At 46.6% G+C, this 23,336-nt stretch overlaps 1 protein-coding gene across 1 annotated transcript in view; it reads right to left on the bottom strand.

The window, feature by feature from the left end:
* The window catches only part of SLC5A5 (solute carrier family 5 member 5), a 52,355-nt gene extending 32,831 nt beyond the window's left edge, over window positions 1-19,524 (bottom strand). The window contains exon 1 of the mRNA XM_048495825.1: window positions 18,237-19,524. Within this exon, the coding sequence (XP_048351782.1) occupies window positions 18,237-18,608 (372 nt within the window). The 5' untranslated portion in view covers window positions 18,609-19,524. The remainder of the gene's footprint in view (window positions 1-18,236) is intronic.
* Between the last annotated feature and the right edge of the window lie 3,812 nt (window positions 19,525-23,336).

Genomic DNA, 23,336 nt, shown 5'->3' with positions numbered 1-23,336 from the left:
GAAATCTACAGATCAGCCTTGATTCCATCGCTTTGGTGGGAAATTGAGATTTGCCCAAAGTTGGCATGCAGTCAAGTTGAGGTTCCCGGATAAGACCCGAAGTCCAATGTGTTAAGTACCAGGCGACCACAGGATCAAAATATTCTTTTCCATCACTAGTTCTGCAGAGCCATTCCTTTTTGTTTGCTTGTTTGTTAGAACACAGTGTGGACTTTGCCTCCAAGTAAAACACTGCTATCTTAACAGATACTTACCCTATCCTAAGATCCTTTTTCTAAAACCTTCCTTTCACAACCCTGTTGATTTTTGGAATGTCCACAAGAGCAGAGCTTCAGATCTTTGCTCTACCAAATGTCGGATGCACAAGTGTGGGGGTGGGTTGTGTGGGGAAGGTCACCTCCAACAAAAGCTGTTCCTTTTCTGAAGGCCAATGATATTTGTTACAAATAAATATACTTGGGGTCAAAGAAGAAACCTCCCAATCACGACAGAGTGACCACATAGTGACACGGAAGCAAAACATCAATGGCTTCCTTGCTTCAGAATGGGTATTGAGAGAATGGCCTATGCATGAGGAAGTCCCCAGTTTGAATCTCACCTTGTCCATGAACTTATTAATAGCCTTAGAGAAACCACTCTCTTTACCTCACTTCCCCTTTTGAATTCAAGGGTTTGTCCTGACCTACCTTACAAGGTTATTGTAAAACTAATAAGATTTTTTTTCTGTCAAGTCACAGCTGATTTATGGTGACCCTGCCGGGTTTTCAAGGAAAGAGACATTCTTGGGTGGTTTGCCATTTTGATCACCTCCACATATCAGCCCTGGAATTCCTTGGTGATCCAAATACTAACTAGAGCCAACACTGCTTAGCTTTCAAGATCTGACAAGATTGGGCTTAGCTTTCAAGATCTGACAAGCTATCCAGGTTGGGGCAATGAGATAGCATGCTTAAAATGTAATTTTAAATTATGGTGTGAAATATTTCATGGGTACTTTTTTGTCTATATTGCAAACTGGCTTGAGTTCTGTAAGGTAGAAAGGCAGCTAATAAATATCTCTCTATATAAAAATCTATCAGTGCGTTTTTCTGCTGACAGGTAATCTCCCAAACTACTGGACCGATTGCTTTGAAATTTTCACACAACGTCGCATTCACGTGCGGCCAGGTTTCCATACTGTTTCCACACCTCCTGTTGTGTACTTGTCACAACTGTGCCAGTTATTGTGTACATGCCACACCTGTGACAGTTGGAACCACAGTTCTGTTCCACAACAGCGCCATCTGCTGGCCGTCAAAGCAACACACTCTGTTACAAGGGAAACAACAATGCCTTCCTTGAAAACCACTGCCTTAAGGAGTGAAAGGGATGGGGTCCGCCATCTGGACATGACCCACCCACCCTAGCGGAGGAAGGGGAAGGTGAGGGAGGGTCCAGGGGTTTGCTGGACCAAACGCTCTTAAATTTGAACACAACGTAGCTCATGCCTCCCAGCGTGTTTTACGCTAGATAATTCACCTGCAAGGGAAGGGAGTGAAAGGGACAGGATCAGCCACCTGCACATGGTCTGCCCACCCTAGCAGAGGAAGGGGAACATTAGGGTGGGACTGGCCGGGTTGCCATGCAAGGGAATGGGAGAGAGGGAGGGGAACGAGGGGCCCCTTGCCCCTCCCCTCCCTTTCAAGCATTGTGCAATGACACATGTTCGAACCGTTTGTTTCCCCTTTTCTTTCTTTTCCACTTCACCAGACTGAGCCACAGCAATGCGTGGCCGGGTCTGCTAGTTTTAAATAAGAATTGTAATTGATAAAATGGATAATACTTAATGTGCTTTGGATTGTCTTTCTATATCCATAAATAGTGAATATCATTACCTCATACACTGCAAAATGAAACTGATTTTCAATGGATCTGACCTTCATTTCTTATTTCAGGAATCTTCTGCTAGTTTTATGTGGGTGACGAGAACTGTATTGATCAACTAAAGAAATGCTCTTTTAGAAACTAGAATTCCTTGGGTGGGTGTGGTTGTCAGGGCAAATACCTCTGCATTTGCAACAGGAACAGCCGGGAAATGGAAAATCCTTGCCACGTGGATGCAGCCAGACGATGATAAGGAGAAATCAAAAATCAGTTATTCATCCCCATGATACCTCCAGGCTGGGAAAAGCTGTCCAGGTTGAATTTCTGCCTGCTATAAGCACAGAGGCCCTGTCTATACAAAGACGGAATCTTGCAGGTGTGGGGATGAACCAGCTGCATTCAATCACAGCTCACTTGGTACAGCGGGGAATCAAACCCAGTTCTCCAGATTAGAGTGAACCTGCTCTTAACCATGACACCACTGCTGGTACAAGGGCACTGTACCACTCCTTGGATCATTTGGGTTATGCCTATTCAACATCTGGTGGTGGTGGAAAGTGCCATCAAGTCACAGTGGCTTACGGTGAACTTGTAGTTTTTGAAGCAAGAGATGAAAAGGGGTAGTTTGCCAGTGTTGTCCTCCATGCAACGACCCTGGACCACAGTTGTCTCCCATCCAAGAATTCACCAGGGCTGACCCTGCTTCGCTTTTGAGAGGATGACATAATCATCTAGGATATCGGCAAAGGCTTCTGTGGCTGAAATCAACTGACTGTTGCGTGTTTTCCAGGCTGTGTAGCCTAGCCACACAGAAAAACCCACAACAACTATATCCTTTTTAAGATGGGGAGCTTAAAATGGAACACAATTTTCCAAATGTTGTGGGAGTTCTACAAGAGCATTATGACTCATCTTTCCACACAAATACATACCCCTTCATTAGGATAGACATCTAACTGTTATTGCAAGAAAAGAAGAAGATGAAGATGAAGATGAAGATGAAGAAGAAGAAGAAGAAGAAGAAGAAGAAGATGATGATGATGATGATGATGATGATGATGATGATGATGATGATGATGATTTTGGATTTATACCCCATCTTTGTCTCCTGTAAGGAGACTCAAGACGGCTTACAAAATCCTTTCCCTTCTTCTCCCCACAACAGACACCTTGTGAGGTAGATGGAACTGAGAGAGTTCTGAGAGAACTGTGACTAGCCCAAGGTCACCCAGCAGGAATGTAGGAGTGCGGAAACACTTCTGGTTCACCAGATAAGAGTCTGACACTTATGTGGAAGAGTGGGGAATTAAACCTGGTTCTCCAGATTACAGTCCACCTGCTCTCCACTACTATACCATGCTGCCTCTCCGAGTAGAAGAAGAGTTTGGATTTATATCCCGCTTTTCTCGGCCATAAGGAGACCCAAAGTGGTTTACAAAACTCCTTTCCCATCTTCTTCCCACAACAGACACTTTGTGAGGTAGGTGGAGCTAAGAGAGTTCTGAGAGAACTGTGACTAATCCAAGGTCACCCAGCAAGCTTCATATGTAGAAGAAGGGAAACAAACCCGGGTCACCAGATAAGAGTCCGCCACCACTCATAAGGAGCAGTGGGGAATGAAACCCGGTTCTCCAGGCTTAGAATCCACCGCTCTTAACCACCACACCATGCTGGCTGTTATGAGGGGGTGTGTGTGTGTGTGTGTGTGTGTGCGCGCGTGCGCGCGCGTGCGCGCACAAGAATTTCATTGAGAAGCTGTTTGGGGTCTCTCACACAGAAGCCTGTAAAGGACCTGCAGGGGAACATAGACTTAGAACCTGCCCTCTCCATTCCAGTCAGTTCGCATGCCTCATTGACATGATGGCTTCCCCAAGCCACCGCAAGAAGGTCCTTCCCACGTCATTGCTGAGCCCATCCTTGCTTCTTCAAAAGCACTCACTGGTCCTTCAGCTCCCTCGGCTGAGCAAACAAACAACAGTCAGGATCCGTGGCTGCCAGCAGAAGGCCAGTAGCAGACGGCTTACAAGGTCTGAAGTTCGCAGTTTGAAATCTTAGCCCAAAAGCCCAGAACTAAATTATTCAGTCTTGCAGAAAAAGATCTTTCGTCATAAACCTCCCCGCTTTGAGACGCCTTGCAGTAGAGAAAAACGGGGCATAAATCCAACTCTTCTTCCCACCTCTGCTGGACTCTCCCCCTGATTCAATTGCAGCCAATATGGGGTTGTTGGGTTTTTTTGCTAATATTAGGAACAACGAAACTCATTGGGGGAATCCTATCCCCCACATTGCTGAGCCTGCTAAGGCCATTCCTCATCCTGATCTTTGTGGACTCTGGGTTCACCAGCTGAGACTGCTACCCTCCACTCCTGATGTCATCCCTCTGGTATTGCCAGCCCAGGCAGCCACTCATACCCACAAAGCAGGGGCATACCACCTACGAGGACATGGGGTAACCCATGTCCCCGGGCACATATAGACCTGGGCGCTGGCACTAGCTCTGGGCGGTAGACCTGGACACCGGTGCAAGCTCCAGGAAGTAGACCTGGATGCTGGCGTGGGCTCCAGACAGTAGACCTGGATGCTGGTGTGAATTCCAGGCCTGGATGCCGGCACGGGCTCCAGACGGTAGATCTGGGCTCTGGGCAGTAGACATAAGCACCTGAGTGGGAAGGGAGGCACAGAAAATTCAGATTTTGTCTCCAGGCTCCATTTTTCCTAGATACGCTTCTGCCACAAAGTCCCTATTCCCAGGAGGCTGCAAGCGCCCCCTGCTGGCTGGGCTGTGCAAGCGCCCCCTGCTGGATGCTGCTGTCCCCAACCCCCCGGGGGGGGGGCAACTGCCTTTGGGCTGACAGGGGCCAGTCACAGCTTTATTTAGTTTAAGGGGATTTAACCCCCCCCCCCAATTTAATTTTAAAAACCTTTTTGGATTTTCCTTCAGACCCAGGCATCGCCCCCCCCTCCCAAGTCTTCAGAATAACCTGTTATGGGAAGTATGCCCTTTATCTGCGAATTTAGATATCTGCAGACAGAGGGCACACTTTGGAATTAGATACCTAGATGTACAGTAACAGCCCTTAACACTGGTCACTGTTGTGGCTCTTGTCCATCATTCCCGGGTTCGATCCTACAAAGCACCCAGCTAACTGCAGTGCTTTCCTGCAGTGCAAGATGCCAACAAAGCAAGAAGCGCATGGCTCCTGGCATGGGAGGAAGGCATCACTGCTAACTAGCAGCACAGCAAGATCCGTCTTCCTTGGTACCATGTTTAGGCCATTGATGCAAAACTGTTGCCAGAACAATATGTGAGAATGAATGGGAAAAATTCAGCAGGAGGAAATAATTCCAGGTGTGAAAGTGGTCATTTGCTAGTTTGCTTCTTACAAGGGAAAAGTAGTAAACAGAATGGGGCTATTTGACAAGAGTCTTTCAGAATCCACCCCTGGCTCCTAGTGGCATCTTTGGGCTCCATTCGTTGACACCAGACACTCCCCTTTCTCTCCCAAGCTCCTCCCACCCTCCATCTGGGAATAGGCAAGTCTAGCCACAATGAAAATAACTTCCTTGATTTGTAGCAATTGGAAGGGGAGAAACTTTACCTCCCAGATGCGAATGGCTTCAAAAGCTGATTCTTGCAGACAATGGCGTATCTGCAACGGGGACAGGGGGAGTCAAATGGGCCCGGGCGCAACAACGGGGCATGCAAAATCATCCCACCCCCCTCCTACCCTAAGCCGACCCGGCTCGGAAGCACCCCCCACCTCCCTGCAGCCCAATTCCTCAGACGGCCGCTATGGTGCCCATCTGAGCTGCCCCTACCCCCGACCGTGGGGGGGGCACAGGGATGGGGGCACCTGGGGCAGGTGTTGTCCCCAGGCACCATTTTCCCGCTTAATACGCCTTTGCTTGCAGAGGAGCTATTGCGCACGAGGGCAGTGTCCATCTGACCCTACCACCCCGCCATACTGCGTATTTGGCAACTTTACTCCTGGCTACTTCAAACGTGGTTGCATTGGGGATTAATTTTTTTAAATCAGCAGATGTGAGTTACCTCCCCCTCCCCAGAGCCTGATCTAAGGTTGCCAATTCTTTCCCACAAAGCTCTTGTGCCTTTAGCATCTGGGTGGCACGTGATGTTCAGCAAACCTTTTGATCATGCAATTGGCAAGGCATCTCCAGCTGGTTAGGAGCACATGAACTTTGGTAGGAAAAACGAGCCAGCACACTATCATAACAGGGACCCAAGGAAGACAGTACAACATGGTTTTCTAGGACCAAGACAGCTGCTACTTCTGTGGGAAACAGATTGCTGGCTTGGTTCCAATTTTCCCCTTTTAAAACCTGTTTTCTTTGTCACCTCCTACTGAATGCTATCTCAATGACCTTTGATTGACAGTCATAAACTTTACCGCTACAGTCAATGTGCTCATAACTATGTGGTAATTTTTGTTGATTTAGTCAGACATCATTGGTCCTGCTCGGCAGTGCATCGATCTTATGGGATGGCGCTGATATAAACTTAAAATTAGTTAAATCATCAAGCATGTGAATTTCCAAAGAACAGTGGTGGCGAACCTATGGCACGGGTGCCAGAGGTGGCACTCAGAGCCCTCTCTGTGGGCACGCACAAGCAGAGTCATCCCCCACACACATCTAGGCTGGCCTGGGCTGCTGGGCTCGATTATTAGCATTAAACTTAAGACCTAGTTTTGGGAAAGCAGTGTAGGTAACCCTGTTAAGCGCTGTCAAACACCACTGATTTTCATGCGAAGAAATAAAGTGTGATCCTTTACCTGAGAGTAAGCTCGGTTGCTGGTAATGGGGCTTGTTTCTGAGTAAACCCTCCTAGGGTCGTGATTCACCCGTTGGAAGGGTTGCACAGTTGCTTCAAAGCAAAGCCACTGACTACTACCAAGCTTACTCCTGAGTAACGCATGCCTCGGATACAACCATTTTTTCTAAACTAAAACCTCAGTATTCAGCAGTGGCGTAGGAGGTTAAGAGCTCGTATATCTAATCTGGAGGAACCGGGTTTGATTCCCAGCTCTGCTGCCTGAGCTGTGGAGGCTTATCTGGGGAATTCAGATTAGCCTGTGCACTCCCACACACGCCAGCTGGGTGACCTTGGGCTAGTCACAGCTTCTCGGAGCTCTCTCAGCCCCACCTACCTCACAGAGTGTTTGTTGTGAGGGGGGAAGGGCAAGGAGATTGTCAGCCCCTTTGAGTCTCCTGCAGGAGAGAAAGGGGGGATATAAATCCAAACTACTCCTCCTCCTCCTCCTCCTCCTCCTCTTCTTCTTCTTCTTCTTCTTCTTCTTCTTCTTCTTCTTCTAAATTGCCGTGTTGGCACTTTGAGATAAATAAGTGGGTTTTGGGTTGCAATTTGGGCACTCGGTCTCGAAAAGGTTCGCCATCACTGCCTAAGAATATATTTCTCCCAAGGTATGCTTCTGCTAATCAGTTCAAGATACGTTTGTCACCAAGAGAACCTTGATCTGTCTAAGGAAATCTGACAAAAATGGCCAGCCAATCGGTATTCTGGTTCAAAAGTTCTCCGGGTTTAAATTATAATCTAGCAGGTACATGTTTGCATGCTTGAGGTTGCAGGGCAGCATCTACTTTTCCAAAGAATGCACCAAGGATGAGTCACAAATGCGTATGCAGCTCAAAGAGAAAATTGCTCAGGTGTCAGCTGTCCAGAGAAATTGTTGGCTCATCTTTTTGTTTTCCACCTGATGAATTGTTTTTAAGACCAAGTTGACCGTTTGAACCAAAGTTGTCACGTCGTAAAATGCAAGGAAAGTCAACACAACATCGCAAAGTGTGAACACGTCTTGCTGATTCCAAATGTAGAACTCTTTGAATGTAAAGCACTAGTAAACTGCAAACATGTACCTGCTAGATCAGGGGTAGGCAATTATTTTTTCCATGGGGCCGCATAAGAAACAGAAAATATTGTGGAGGGCCGGGCCAAAAGGCAGGGGGGCAAGGCGCTTTTGAAAGCCTCGCTCCCCAGCATGGCAGGGGGGACAGTCAGGGTCATCCGGCAGGCCGGATGTGGCCAGCGGGCCTTATAATGCCCAGGTCTGTGCTAGATATATACAAGTGGACAGGTATAATTCTAGATTTTGCTGCTGACCATTTGAAGCAGGTTTATACTGAGTCGGACTATTGGCCCATGTAGTCCAGGATGCTTCCAGAGGGGTAGAAACATTAAACAGGACTCCATGGGCACCTTAAAGACTAACGAAATGTATTTCAGCATAAGATTTCATGAGTCAGATATCCGTCCATCAGACACATGCAGTATATATCCAAAGGAGATACAAGGAAAATGAGCAGAGGGGAGAACCCACATTTGGTTTTTGACATGTTCAATGGGATCGTCTAAGATATCGTTCACAGCTCAGTACAGCTGCATGTGTGAACCTGGCTGTACCAATGAGGTGTGTCTCTCCTCAGCACAAGCACCTCGTTGGTAAAGTTTCCAACAACTCTGGGGGGAACATCTGGTATAAATGTACCCAGAAAAAACCCTACTTATTTATTTTCAGCAAACTCCCCTTGGTCTGCTAATGTGTTTTCCATTGACAGCACATGAGTCACATGAGTTCCGTACCTAATTTAAGCCCTCATTAAATCTGACCCCACAACTGTCTTCTGCCTTAAAACATCTGGCAGGATTATTCAAGGATCTTGTTATCTGGAATCCTTTGAGAGAATCCCAGTAGACAGCTAGCAAAGGGATGGATCCCCAGAAATTCCCAGTATTCCAGCATGATGATCCTACCCCCGACATATATTAAATAGAATTTTAAAATGTTCATATAACCTAAAATGCAACTTAGTAGCATGCCTTTATAGCCTATAGGAGCAGCAGTGGTGTAGTGGTTAAGAGCAGGTGCACTCTAATTTGGAGGAACCAGGTTTGATTCCCTGTTCTGCTGCTTGAGCTGTGGAGGCTTATCTGGGGAATTCAGATTAGCCTGTGCACTCCCACACGCACCAGCTGGGTGACCTTGGGCTAGTCACAGTTCTTCGAACCTCTCTCAGCCCTACCTACTTCACAGGGCGTTTGTTGTGGGCAGTCGGGGGGTGGGGGAGGGAAAGTAGATTGTCAACCCCTTTGACTCTCCTTACAGGAGAGAAAGGGGGGATAAAAATCCAACTCTTCTTCTTCTACCATATTATGTTGCATTGCTGATGTACAAAGTTTGGTTCTATTCTTATAACTTTTTCTGCCCTTTGAACGTAATAAAGCCCGACTGACTGATCCTACTCCACCCATCCCTGCCCTAGAGTGACCACCATGCTAGAGCAACCGAGCCAGACTAGAATCCCATATTTGCACAATCACCTGCAGATCCCCATTTCTTGGTAACATCCGGCATTCTTTTCTTGAGCTTGGGATCTTTGTTAGCTAAGCTCCATTAGAAGTTATCATGGTGTAGTGGTCAAAATGCCAGATGAACACCTGGTAGACCCGGGTTCAAATCCCTCCCCTGCCATGGAAGCGTTGCTGGGTGTCCTAGGGCCAATCACACTTTCAGCCTAAACTACCTCACAAGGTTATTGGGAAGATAAAACAGGGGTGAGGAGCCACTGGTGGGCCACTGCGAGTAGCAGAGTGCTGGACTAGATGGACACTGGTCTGATCCAGCAGGCTCTTTCTTATGTTCTTAATGTCCTCAGAGTGATGGGGGATTGGATTCCTTGCTGTGGTGGGATCCAAAAATGTTAGTAACAGGTTCCCATGGTGGTGGGATTCAAACAGTGGCGTAGCGCCAATGGGGCTGGGCGGGGCACAATGGGGGCGTGGTCAGACATTCCAGGGGCAGGGCATTAATAATTTCTCTGTTACTGTAAAAAACTCTTACTGTAAAAAAAAAGTTCCTAATTTCCACCTGGTATCTTTCCGTCCATAATTTAAACTCATTATAGCAAGTCCTATCATCTACTGCCAACAGAAACAACTACGTCTCCTCTAATTGACTGCCTGTCAAATACTTAATACTTTCAATTACTTAATTTTGTTTCTAGAAATCAAAAGAAGGATACTTTCCTTAAACAAGGAATTTTACCATATTTCTAAAACATGTTTTTAAAACAGCCCAACAGGGAGAATTATCCCGTTTTCTACCTTCGCTAACCAGCCACATACCCTGTTTCCCCGAATATAAGACATCCCCTAAAAATAAGACATAGTAGAGGTTTTGCTGAAGTGCGAAATATAAGGCATCCCCTGAAAGTAAGACATAGCAAAGTTTTTGTTTGGAAGCATGCCCAACAAACAGAACACAGAAAAATAAGACGTCCCCTGAAAATAAGACATAGCACATCTTTGGGAGCAAAAATTAATATAAGACACTGTCTTATATTCGGGGAAACACGGTAGGAAACAACAGGACTTTATGATTTTTGGACCTAATGGAATTTCTAGCGGAAAAGCAGACCCAATTAGTAACCCCCTCTCGGCACACAAAAATAATTAGTAACCCGCTCTCGGGAACTGGTGAGAACCTGTTGGATCCCACCTCTGGTTCCTTGACAGACTATTTGCCATTTGAGCAGCACTAATTTTAAAACTGGGCAATTAGGGGTTGTGCGGACATGCCTTGTTTCAGCTGGGCAAAACAAGCAGAGTATCCAAGGCCCATGCTGTAATTGTGGCTCTCTTACTTCATGGCTTTGCAGATTAAGTATGAATCTGGATAACAAAGAGGTGACTAACACCAGCCATATTAAGCCTCTTAAAAAAACACTTTCAAAGTCTTCAGGGTGTGGGGATGCCAAAACAGATGACGTACCTTTGTTCTGCAAAACAGCTCACACTTGGGCTGTGGTTTGGCTTTCCAAAAAAGTAAAGCAGCATGCCGGCGATGCTGTTTGTGATGCTGGAAGGCCCCCACCCCCAAAGCATTTAGCTCTGAAAGCAAGGGGTATTTGGACCAAACCACTGACCGTCTGTCTGAGCACGTTCCTGGATGGAATCTTACCCCCGGCTTTGATGGTGGTGGAAAGAGAGGTTGCAGATAACTTATGTCAACCCAATAGGGTTTGCAAGACAGTAGACAGAGCCATTGCCCACCTCTGTGTCAAGACCCTGGAATTCCTTGGTTGTCTCCCATTCAAGTGCTAACCAGAGCTCAGATTAGCTTCCGAGACCTGACAAGATTGGGTTTGTCAGGGACATCAAAATTAAAGATTTTTGTCCATGTGAGTGGCTAGCATGATCACACTTCAGGATTCACTCAGGAGACTCTAGGAGCTAACTCTGAGTTGGGGAGTGATGCTGTGACGGACTGCATATAGAGAAATAAGGTTTGGAAGTGCAGCCAAAAACAAAGGGCAGTCACAAACTGAGGGCAAGAGAAAAAAAATCTTCATAGGAACTGAACAGCACTCTGGATAAGCTGACTTGTGCTCTGATCCGTGGAGCAACCGGCTGACTAAAAGAGACAAGAGGTAACTCTTGGGCCCCTTCCGCACATGCAGAATGATGCACTTTCAATCCACTTTCGCAATAGTTTGAAAATGGATTTTGCTATTCCGCCCAGTAAAATCCATCTGCAAAGTGTATTGAAAATGGATTGAAGGTGCATTATCCTGCATGTGCGGACGGGGCCCTTGGAGATGGGGAAAAAAGTGGAAATCTCTCAGGTGATTGTGGAAATGTTCCCTGAGAGGATTTCAGTCAGAGATCTGAAATATGGTGTGAGTTAATATACATAGACAAAAACCTGGAAATTTATTTATTGGGCAAGGCAGAGGTGGAATAGTGTGAGAAACTTTCCACAATGACCATAAATAAAGGGTGAGAGGAATATATCTTCTCAGAGATAGAAGGAGAATTCCTCAGCCAGTTAGGAAGGGAATTATGCTCAAATGAGTTTTCCCTTTCTGGGGTATTTGGGACCTGATTAAGTTACCACACAAGGGAGATTTCTGCAGAGCGGGTGTCTAAACAACGGAGAGGTTGTGTGTACTAAGAGAAAGGGTACCAGCCTGATAGAACCCAGAGTCTTTTTGAATACCTAAGTCAATAACATCTAAGAATAAGCCAAAACTACACCTTCATATGAAATGTAACATCTAAGAAACTAAGAAATCTAGAAAGCTTGATAAAATCCTATGCCTGTCACAGAAACCTAAGCTTTTACATAGCTTACTCATGCCTGATTTCCTCTTTGCAATATAAATTTCAAAAGAAAAAAAGAAAATGAAAAATCTTTGCCTATAATACTTTCCCAACCTTTATACCAATGAACAAAAAAAATAGAATTACTATATATTGTATTATTTCATACAGTTCATACACATGTGGGGGGGGTGCGATGGGGGCAGGGGGGCCGCAGGGGGCCCTGGGGGGCCATTTTGCATCCCCCACTTGACGAGATTTGTTGTACCCAGGGACAGAGATTACCCCCTTGTCCTTAGTGGAGTTAATCGTTAACAACCGGTTCTCCGAACTGAGAAAATTTTAGTAACCGGTTCTACCGAATAGGTGCGAATAGGCTGCATCCCACCTCTGACTATAGCCTGAAACCATCACATGCTCCCAGAAGGGCTATTCAGTCATAAGGGACATAAAAAGGTGGGGAAATCTGTCTTACAGTGATAAAAGGTGCAGAGTGGCCGGGGGGCGGGGGGGCGATGCATTTTGCTTCCATGACAATGAACACCAAAGAACGCTGGTCACATATTACAACCATTCAGGTTGCCAGCTATCCTTTGGCAACTGGCAGGCGTGTTGTGGGACAACTGGCAGGTGTGTTGTGGGGGAGACTTACTGGCAGCAAACTGAAGTCTAGGTCTCTCCTATCAACAACGCAGCAACATCACTTCCAGCATGCACCAGAAGCGGAGTCATCATGTTGCCAGTGATATAGGGACACTGGTATTTGAGCAAAAAGTCTATGGTAGAAGCTGTTTTTTTTAAATCATACCATACCATATACCAGAGCATTCCTGTATCGTGGGTGATGCGATGGCATCACTTCCAGTGCACACTGGAAGTGATGTAGCCACATTGCTGATGATGGAGAACAAGGTCTAAGTTTGCTGCCAATAAGACCTTCTATCAGCTGGCTGTATGGTGCCAGAGGGAGGGGCTCCAAAGTGGGAACTCCCTTGCTGCCAACAAGGGTCTGGTCACCCTGTGAACAACACAGGTTGGGTCCGGGATTCCAACCTGTATCCTGTGTATCAGCCACTTGCGAGTTGCAGGTTCAGCTCCACTCCCGTGCGTGATGATCTATTCAGAGCATGACTGGGGGGGGGGGAGCATGTGGAGATGCGACTTCACGTAGGGTTGCCAATCTCCAGGTGGTAGCTGGAAATCTCTTGGAATTACAGCTGATCTCCAGGTAACAGAGAGCGGTTCTGCTGGAGAAACTGGACTCTGTGGCATTGTAGCCCACTGAAGTTCTTCCCCTTCCCAAACCCCACCCCTCCGGCTCTACCCCCAAAATCTCCAGGCATTTCCCAACCTCCAGCTGGCAACTCTGTACCTCAGCCTTCTCTCCTTGCCATTTTCCTGACCTACAATGGGTTCACTCATGGTTTTCCCGGAAGGCCAAACTGGGCCAGGACCATTTCAAATCAGCAGGTGGGAGGCAGGGGCGTACCACCAAAGGGGGACATATGGGGTCAAATGTCCCTGAGCTGCAGCCTTTTAGTCACATCCCCCACACCCCTCCTCCTTCCCCCCAGGGCCATACACTGACTCCAAGACCTGGTGCAAAACAAGTTGTTTGGTTGTGGTAAGGGAGGGTGGCCACCCATATGGGGGGGGAACGACGACACACACTCAGATTTTGCACAGGGCTACATTTTCCCTAGATACGCCTCTGGTGGGAGGCTGAAGTTTCTTCCCTATGTGCCTCAGGAATGGGGTGCTGCAGGCATGGCAAATTGAGAGGGACTCGTGAGAGTCACATGCAGGAAACCCTGGATCCAACCTGTGTGCTCCGCACTGCGTAAAGCCACGTAGGGCTCAGCCAGTCCGCTGCACGTGCAAGTACGGGATCATCCCATAACGGTTGATAAGTAGAGATTGCCAGACAAGGCCGTTTCCCTAGCCTATCTTCCAGCTAAAAGAACAAACACTTCCTTGGCTTGGAGAACAGAGTTGTTTGCAGTTATTTGCAGAGCGAAAAAAATACAGCAGATCGAGGAAGGCCTTCAACACGGTATATTAGAGAAGGGGACGACTCAGGGTGTCCTGCAAATTCAAAGGCTCTTGCCAGGGCATATCCCTATTTATATCTGTGACATTTTTTCCGCAGTGGAGGGGTCGGGATCTTGAGGTTGCTACCCGCTGTTATAACATCAATAAACAGAAAGACAGAACTATTTTGCATTCCGGAGAGATCCAAAGGACAAACGCCTGCTGGATGGCAATGTTAGTTTGTTCTAGCAAAAACAACCATGAGTACTACATGGACTCAGGAGACCTCCAGGTGGGGGTCTGATGATCTCCCAGAAGGACAACTGATCTTTAGACTGGGTTGCCAACCTCCAGGAAGGGCCTGGAGATCCTGTATTATTGCCATTGACTGCCAGATGATCAGTTCCCTAGCAGAAAATGGATGCTTTGGAGGGTAGACCCGATGGCATTATACCTGGCTGCCTCCCCTCCTCAAATCCCACCTTCTTCAGGTTCCACCTCAAAAAGCTCCAGGTATTTCCCAACCCAGAGCTGGCAACCCTATCTCCAGATTTCAGAGATCAGTTCCCTTAGACCAGGGGTGTCCAACTCTGGCACTTCAGACGTTCACGGACTACAATTCATGATTGGCCATGCCAGCAGGGGTTGATGGGAATTGTAGCCCATGAACATCTGAAGCCCCAGACGGGAAACCCTTTTGAGTCATTACGGCTTTTTTGGCGGCGTTACCTCATGTACTGGTAGAATGCGCTACTGGGCGGGGTGGATTCTCTTGATATACTCACTTGACATTTTGTGTGCTTAGGGCAGCCTGACTATTTCCCCACTTTGGTACACATGATTGGAAGCCAGAGTTTGTTGTGGATGTGTGTTCACACGCCGAAGCTTTAAAATACGCAGGTTATCCTGTTTGCACAAAACGGTGATCACATGTATAAGGAGAACTGTGGGACGCATGTGTTCCTAGCATGCATGGTAGGAAGACTAAACACATAGCTGGTGGCTGGAATATGCACCCAGTGGGAAAAGTGTCTCTTCCTACATAATTCAGGATAAGGATGGGTTTGCGAGGAAGGGGAGATGACCACTTGCCCTTCCTGCCAATGGAAAATGCCATGCCCTGTTGCTACCTATAAGAACATAAGAACATAAGAACAAGCCAGCTGGATCAGACCAGAGTCCATCTAGTCCAGCTCTCTGCTACTCACAGTGGCCCACCAGGTGCCATTGGGAGCTCACTTGCAGGATGTGAAAGCAATGGCCTTCTGCAGCTGTTGCTCCCGAGCACCTGGACTGTTAAGGCATTTGCAATCTCAGATCAAAGAGGATCAAGATTGGTAGCCATAAATCGACTTCTCCTCCATAAATCAGTCCAAGCCCCTTTTAAAGCTATCCAGGTTAGTGGCCATCACCACCTCCTGTGGCAGCATATTCCAAACACCAATCACACGTTGCGTGAAGAAGTGTTTCCTTTTATTAGTCCTAATTCTTCCCCCCAGCATTTTCAATGAATGCCCCCTGGTTCTAGTATTGTGAGAAAGAGAGAAAAATGTCTCTCTGTCAACATTTTCTACCCCATGCATAATTTTATAGACTTCGATCATATCCCCCCTCAGATGTCTCCTCTCCAAACTAAAGAGTCCCAAACGCTGCAGCCTCTCCTCATAAGGAAGGTGCTCCAGTCCCTCAATCATCCTCGTTGCCCTTCTCTGCACTTTTTCTATCTCTTCAATATCCTTTTTGAGATGTAGCGACCAGAACTGAACACAGTACTCCAAGTGCGGTCACACCACTGCTTTATATAATGTTTCAAGTTCCCCTGTCTTGCTTCCCCAACTGAAGAAGAAGAGTTCGGATTTATACTCCACCTTCTTGCAGAAGAGAAAGGTGGATTATAAATCCAAACTCTTCTTATAGGTGACTCAAAGCGATTTACAAATTCCTTTCCTTTCTCTCCCCACAACAGACGCCTTGTGAGGTAGGTGGGGCTGAGAGAGTTCTGGGAGAACTGTGACTGGCCCAAGGTCACCCAGCAGGAACGCAGAAGAGGGGAAACAAATCTGGTTCACCAGACAAGAGTCCGCCGCTCATGTGGAGCTGTGGGGAGTCAAACCCGGTTCTCCAAATTACAGTCCACCTGCTCTTAACCACTGCACCACACCGTACAAGACTTAATGGGACTTGAATTGGGTTGACAACTATAGGATGGGAAATTTCTGGATATTTGGGGATGGAGCCGAGAAAGGGAGGGTTTGAGGGAGGGGAGGGGCCTAAGCAGGGTTTAATGCAAAAAAGTCCACCCTCCAAAGCTGTCATTTGCTCCAGGGGAATGGATTCCTGGAGATCAGTTACAATTCCAGGAGATGTCCAGGCCCCACCTGGAAGGTGGCAACCTTAGACTCAAAAGGAGATGTAGGTGGCATTTTCAGCCAGAGAAACTGCGCAAAGATAAAAAGTTTATTTGTTTAGGGGAATTTGTGTGCTGCCTCATCAGAGTCCTGCTTGAGGTGGCTTACAATTAAAAGAATAAATTCTCAGTGTAAAAACAACCGACCACTAATGCAGGTTAGCTGAGTGTATGTTGCTGTGACTATTGTTGCTTCGTTTGTGATATTTCAGCTGCTGATGCCTGTTGTTTATCATGCTAGGTTTATCGTTGTTCTTAATGCTGTGCTTTATTGTTCTATGCTTATTGTCATTCATAATGTTATATTTATGATACTATGTTTTGATATTATGATGTTATGTCTATGATGTTATGCTTATGATTTTATGATGCTATGTTTTCTGACCCTTGTTTATTGATATTATGCTTTTGATGTTTGTAGTATGATGTTTTGATTGCTGATATTGTTATTATCCTGTTGTGCACCGCCCTGAGCCTTTCAGGAGAGGGTGGTATATAAATTAAACATACTATACCATACTATACCATACCATACCATAGCATACCATATCACAGGCTTACTCCATACCAGCCTTCTGTCAGTCGTCTTTTAGAGTTAAATAACATGCAGAAGAAGAAGAGTTAGATTTATATCCCCCTTTCCGAAGAACTGTGACTAAGGTCACCCAGCTGGCATGTGTTGGAGTGCACAAGTTAATCTGAAGAAGAGTTAGATTTATATCCCCCTTTCCGAAGAACTGTGACTAAGGTCACCCAGCTGGCATGTGTTGGAGTGCACAAGTTAATCTGAATCCCCCAGATAAGCCTCTGCAGCTCAAGTGGCAGAGCGGGGAATCAAACCCGGTTCCTCCAGATTAGAGTACACCTGCTCTTAACCACTATGCCACTGCTGCTCCAACCATGGTCTTTTGAGCATCATGCATAGCTTTATCCTGCGCGCTCAAGGAAGAGCTCTGGACTATGGCGGTTCTGCAGGAAGAATAAACTCGCCATAAAGAGATGTGAAAAAACGCAGTCATCCTAACTGGCTCACATTCTATATTTTCATGATGATCTGAGGTGTGTATCTTTAAAAACTAACACTGTGGTGTATGAATCTGGCCCGCCTTGTCCCAGATTCCATCCCAGCATGACAGTGAACATCAAGTCACCAGGCTGAAGAAGAAATTTCATGAGGCACTGTGCAGAGGCTAAAAGATGGCTTCAAACTCATTCTCCCTCAATCTCAGTTCCTCCATCTTCAGACTGGCCTATGTTCCAGTCTGTTGCAAAGATGACTACAATATATGCAAAGGGATTTTGAATGCTGAAATTGCTACTTAGAAATGGAAAACGTCAGTAATAACGCATAATATGTACCATATAAACCAGAGGCTCCGTTCGTATGAAGAAACCTTTCTGAGGTCTGAGTTCTCAGAATGATAATATGGGGTTCGATCAGGGGCGTCCAACTCTGACCCTTCAGATGCTCATGGACCACAATTCCCATCAGCCCTTGGACTACAATTCCAGTTGGCAATGCCAGCAGGGGCTGATGGGAATTGTAGTACGTGAACATCTGAAGCACCACAGTTGGACACCTCTGGGTTAGATCATGGGGGACAATTCTCATATCTCAATGTGTTAGTGTTTAAGGCCACCAAATCTTAAGGCCAACCTTGATCATATCGTTCTCAACCCCACAGTGCAGCAACACAGTTCAACAAGGAAATTTGTTACAGGGGAATGCAAGAGGGTAATGAGAACAAATTCCTGCTCAGCCCTTTCCAAATCCTTCCAGGATCAAGGCTCTCTTACCTCGTAAGTGCTGGTGAGCTGTAGGCGGTAAAACACTGGCAGAAACAGGTAGGCTGTCAAAAGGGTGTTCAGGACTTGCCCTAGGCACATCCACAAGAACTTCATGCCATACCGGTACGCTTCAGCCGGGACCCCCAGTACCTGGATGGCCGACATGAAGCTGGCAGAGAGCGAGAGGCCCACGGGGATTGCGGACATCTGCCGTCCCCCCGTGAAGAAGTCGTCTGATGTCTTCTGCCCACCTTTTCGGAGGGCGTAGAAGAGTCCGATGCTGGTTGAGATCAACAGCATGAGACCAAAGACCCCATAGTCCCACAAACTGAAAGTCAGCATCTCTGCCCTGAAAACGTCCAAGTGACCTTCTTGGGACATTTTGTAAGCTGTTTTTCCCCCAGCCCCAAGTCAAAGTCCCACAAATAGGCGCCCTTTTGCAAGATAAGCAAGCTGGGAAGAGAAGGAGGTGACCCACTGACCAGTTGTCAAACTGGCCACAGCTGATATTCAGGAGGAATTAACTGGCGAAAGGACCAATTGATGATTCACAAATAAGAGAGAAAGAAAAGTGTTATACCCAGTACCTTCTCTCTCTAGACGGCAGAACTATTATTCTTTTTGACAGACACAGAAAAGCCGCAGTAAATTACTATTTACAAATACCAGAGGCAAATTTGAAGTTGCCTAAAGCTGATGGTAATACGCAAACTTCACTCAGAAAGACAACGTAATAGAGCAACCGGCAACCATCCAGCAGAGAAGAGACAGAAGCTCTGAGAAAACAAACTATTTTATCAAACAGAAATCAAAATATTTCAAAGGCCAAAGCCCCAAGCCTGGAAAAACGACAATGAAATCAACCCTTTGCTGGTTTCTATGCAGCAGGCAAAAAATACAAACATTAATATAAAGCAAGTAATGAAAAAAAGAATCACTTTGTATAAATTTCAGAAATCAAAAATGCTATCCAGACCAAAGAAGTTTGGGAACTGAAATCAAATTGCCCACCAGATAGCTTGAAAAAGGAACAAAAGCCAACGTTCCTTCTGTCGGCCCCGACAACCGGGACCAATATTAAAAAGGAAATTTCCAAGGCGACGCCAAATTTTTCTGCTGCGACAAGAGAAGATTCTGTTGGGAAAGGTTCTCTGTAAAAATCAGATAAAGGACTAGTAAGAAACTGAGGATCAGGTTGAGAATTGCTCTGAGTATGCAGAAACCTCTTATCTTGCCCCACAAACAGAATACAGAGAGACAAAGAGAGAGAGAGAGAGACAGCCAGGAAAGATCAGCACCCTGCAAAGCTATCGAGATCAGTTCTCCACCTGTACAGGTTTCATGCCTCCTTATGAAGCCAGCCACCCCAAGAAGTGAAAGAAGGCGGTGCTCAGTTCTCAGAGGGGCGTAGACCTCTGGGATGGAAAGTCAAGTCGGCCTCCAATTATCTCTTCAAGAAGCTGTGCGTGTGTCTTGGGCCAAACAGCCTTTCAGCTCTGAGATGAGGAAGCAGCTAGAAGAATAGGGATTTTTGTCAGGGGAAAATTGTTCCGTGAGACGGGTGTGACAGGCAGATATGGACCAGGTCAGCAGCAGAACCTGGAAGGAGGAACATTTTGAGATGCAAGTTTCCTGGTTTCACAATCTGGGGCAGGGAATGGGGGCACTGCACTTTATGCTGCAGGTGGCACAGGAGAGGAGGGAATGAATACAGGTGCCAGCAAGCAAGAATCCTTGGCACCCTGAGCTGGCACTGGAGCACAGGTACGCTGCTGCTGCTGGCACACTGAGAATATAACATGTCCTCTTCCAAGGGCTGCCATCAATGCTGTAGGAGGCCAGGCAAAGCACCATCTCTCCTGCAGATCTTCAATTCAGTGGCATGCTCAGAAGAAGAGTTTAAAATTATACTCCACTTTTCTCAATCATTACGGGGGAAGGGGGTCCCCAAAGCAGCTTATAAACTCCTTCCCCTTCCTCTCCCCACAACAGACACCTTGTGAGGCAGGGGGGGCTGAGAGAGTTCTGAGAGTGCTGTAACTAGACCAAGGTCATCCAATAGGCTTCATGGGAAGGAGTGGGAAACAAACCCAGGTAACCAGATTAGAGTCAGCTGCTGATGTGGGGGAGTGGAGAATCAAACCCGGTTCTCCAGATTAAAGTCCACTGCGCTTAACCACTATGCAACACTGGTTCTGGTGGGTTTTCCGGGCTGTGTGGCCGTGGTCTGGTGGATTTTGTTCCTAACGTTTCGCCTGCATCTGTGGCTGGCATCTTCAGAGGTGTATCACAGAGAAAAGTCTGTTTCACACTGTCCACCAGACCACGGCCACACAGCCCGGAAAACCCACCAGCACCAGTTGAATCCGGCCGTGAAAGCCTTCGACAATACACTATACAACACTTTCTCTCTGCAGCAATGGCATTCTCAGCTGCTCATTACTACACCGAAAGTTTTGTTCCTGCCTGCATCTCAAGCATGCCAGTGATCCCCCGCAATCTAGAATCTAGTCTGCTGTATTTTGTTCCAGTTAAAGTGATCCGACCTGCACAAAGGTTGGAACTGTCTGGGATGGGAAAGGCTCAGCTTTGCATGCAAGTCTGAGGTTCACTCTCACCCTCAAAGGACCTCAGACAGCAGAAGCCAGAAGTCTGATAGCAGAAGCCTGGTCCTTTGAAAGACAGTTGTCAGTCAGAGCAGACAAGGCAGAACGAGATGGACCAAACATTATCATAAAGCAGGTAGAGATAGTTGTGCATCATTCCTTGCTTGTATTCATTTGTCAGCTTCTTAGAAAGTGCACCCCCTCCTCACTCCCTACCCAAGAAGAAGAAGAGTTTGGATTCATACCCCACCTTTCTCTCCTGCAAGGAGACTCAAGGTGGCTTACAAACTCCTTCCCCCCCACTCCCCACAACAGACACCTTGTGAGGCAGGTGGGGCTGAGAGAGTTCTGAAGAACTGTGGTTAGCCCAAGGTCACCCAGCAGGAATGGAGGAATGCGGAAACACATCTGGTCCACCAGATAAGTGCCACACAAGTGGAAGAATAGGGAATCAAACCCAGTTCTCCAGAAATCCACTTGCTCTTAACCACTACACCACACTGGCTCTCAAGAGGACTGTGTCACTGTAGACTCTTGCTGGATGTAAATAGGCCAACAGCAACAAAGATTAACCATTTCTGGGCTAAATTATTTCTTTCCAAAACTATCTGGAAGAAGATGGTGGGGAAAACTTACCATGCGAACCATCATTCTCGTTCCAGATTGTACATTCAGGGCTTGCTCTTCCTATGTCCTTTTCATGAAAACAGCCACTGGCTGTTATCTGAAAAGCAGTATGCCTCTATAGCAGGGGTGGCCAACCTATGGCACTCCAGATGTTCATGGACTACAATTCCCATCAGCCCCTACCAGCATGGCCAATTGGGGCCAATGGGAATTGTAGTCCATGAACATCTGGAGTGCCATAAGTTGGCCACCCCTGCTCTATAGTGTAGCAAAAACACCATAAAGCTGACATAATAGTTGATAAAGCCACGATGGTCCACTGAACGGCTCTTATTTAATCAATTCTACAATCCAATTGTAGAATTCTCCAAATTCTCCAATCCAATTTCATCACGGTTTAAACTACTCAGAAAAGACCACCCCAGAACTCCTTATTTAGTTAATCTTACTATTTCAAAGTTTAGAGAGGCCTTTACTGCCTTGCGCTTCCAAACCATGCTAATGGCAGTACTGTCTAGAACAGTGTTTCCCAACCTTTTTGAGGTCAGGGTACCCTTGACTTCACTCGTTATATCTCATGGTACCCCTGCCACCCCCCACACACCTTCCCCTCCCATTGCCCCTGCTTGCCACACCCCCACCTTCCCCTCCCAGGGTGAAGAGAAGCACTGGGGGGGGGTGGCTGCTGACCTTGCGGCAGGTCCTGCTCCATGGGCCAGCTCCATGTCCTTGCTGGTGCCAGTGGGAGACACCACAAAAATGAGGGGGGGCGGTAGTGTTGCCACAGTACCCCTGGGACATGCTCACGGCACCCCAGGGTATCACGGAACCCTGGTTGAGAATGGCTGGTCTAGAAGATATAACCAACTGCTAAAGGAACAGCGGCATGGTATTTGTAGAGTCTGTCACGAAATGTTTTATTTTGTCCACCATACGTGGAACCCAGAGGGCCCAGATTCTTGATGGAATACTGAGATGTTTAAATTGGCAAGTTGACCTTGAAAAGACTGTATTTTTACTATCGCATGCTGATTCCTATGTGACTTATAGAATGTCTCTGTTTGCTTATACGGCAAAAACAAGGGCCACTGAGGTCCCAAAGACAACAGGTCTATTTCTGTGGATGTTTTAGTCCATTTGTAATTTGTCTCTTCTTAACACTTTGTGAAATGCTCATTTTATTGTTTCAATTTTAATTCTTTACTGTCCTTACTGCACTTATTTTGTAATGGCTTTTGGCTATGCACAGGTAAAATCTGACTTGTCATAAAGCTGCAGTAAAGCTGCAAAACCCAACACGTTTCACAGGCTGTCCTGAATTAGATAGAAAACATGCTTACTTGCTTATTCTCTTTGGGGCAAAAAACAGAAACAAGAAAATAAGCCTGAGAGCTGTGCTCGTACTGTGAGGACTAAAGTCTAAAGGCACGATGTTTGCCCACAGTTGTACACCGCCCAGAGCCCCTAGGGGATGGGGCGGTATAAAAGTGTGAACAATAAATAAATAAATAAATAAATAAATAAATAAATAAACAGTGGGTTCAGGCACAGCGAAGGATGCCTAAGAAATAAAATTTGCCACGATGGACTGGAACAAGGAGGCCCACCTTGTTCAGCATTCCCCCACCCCGAAAAAGTCACTCTCCTAGGAAGCACACAAGCAAAGACAGCATATTCTATTTAGTGTCCCACGCACCCCCCTCAGCAAATGGTCTCGAGGGACACTTCCTTTGAATATGGAGGCTGAGTTAAGTCATTGTGATTATCAACCACTAGTGGGGCCCAGCCACGCGTTGTTGTGGCAATTGTCCTTCTCATCACAGTCCGCAACCCACACAGATGTCCATGCAGGTCTAATGATCCGCAGTATAGCCTT

This window comes from Sphaerodactylus townsendi, linkage group LG05 (assembly GCF_021028975.2).
Source record: "Sphaerodactylus townsendi isolate TG3544 linkage group LG05, MPM_Stown_v2.3, whole genome shotgun sequence".
Taxonomy (NCBI): domain Eukaryota; kingdom Metazoa; phylum Chordata; class Lepidosauria; order Squamata; family Sphaerodactylidae; genus Sphaerodactylus; species Sphaerodactylus townsendi.
Note: the sequence above shows the minus strand (reverse complement) of the source record. Positions and strands in the feature narration are given on the sequence as shown.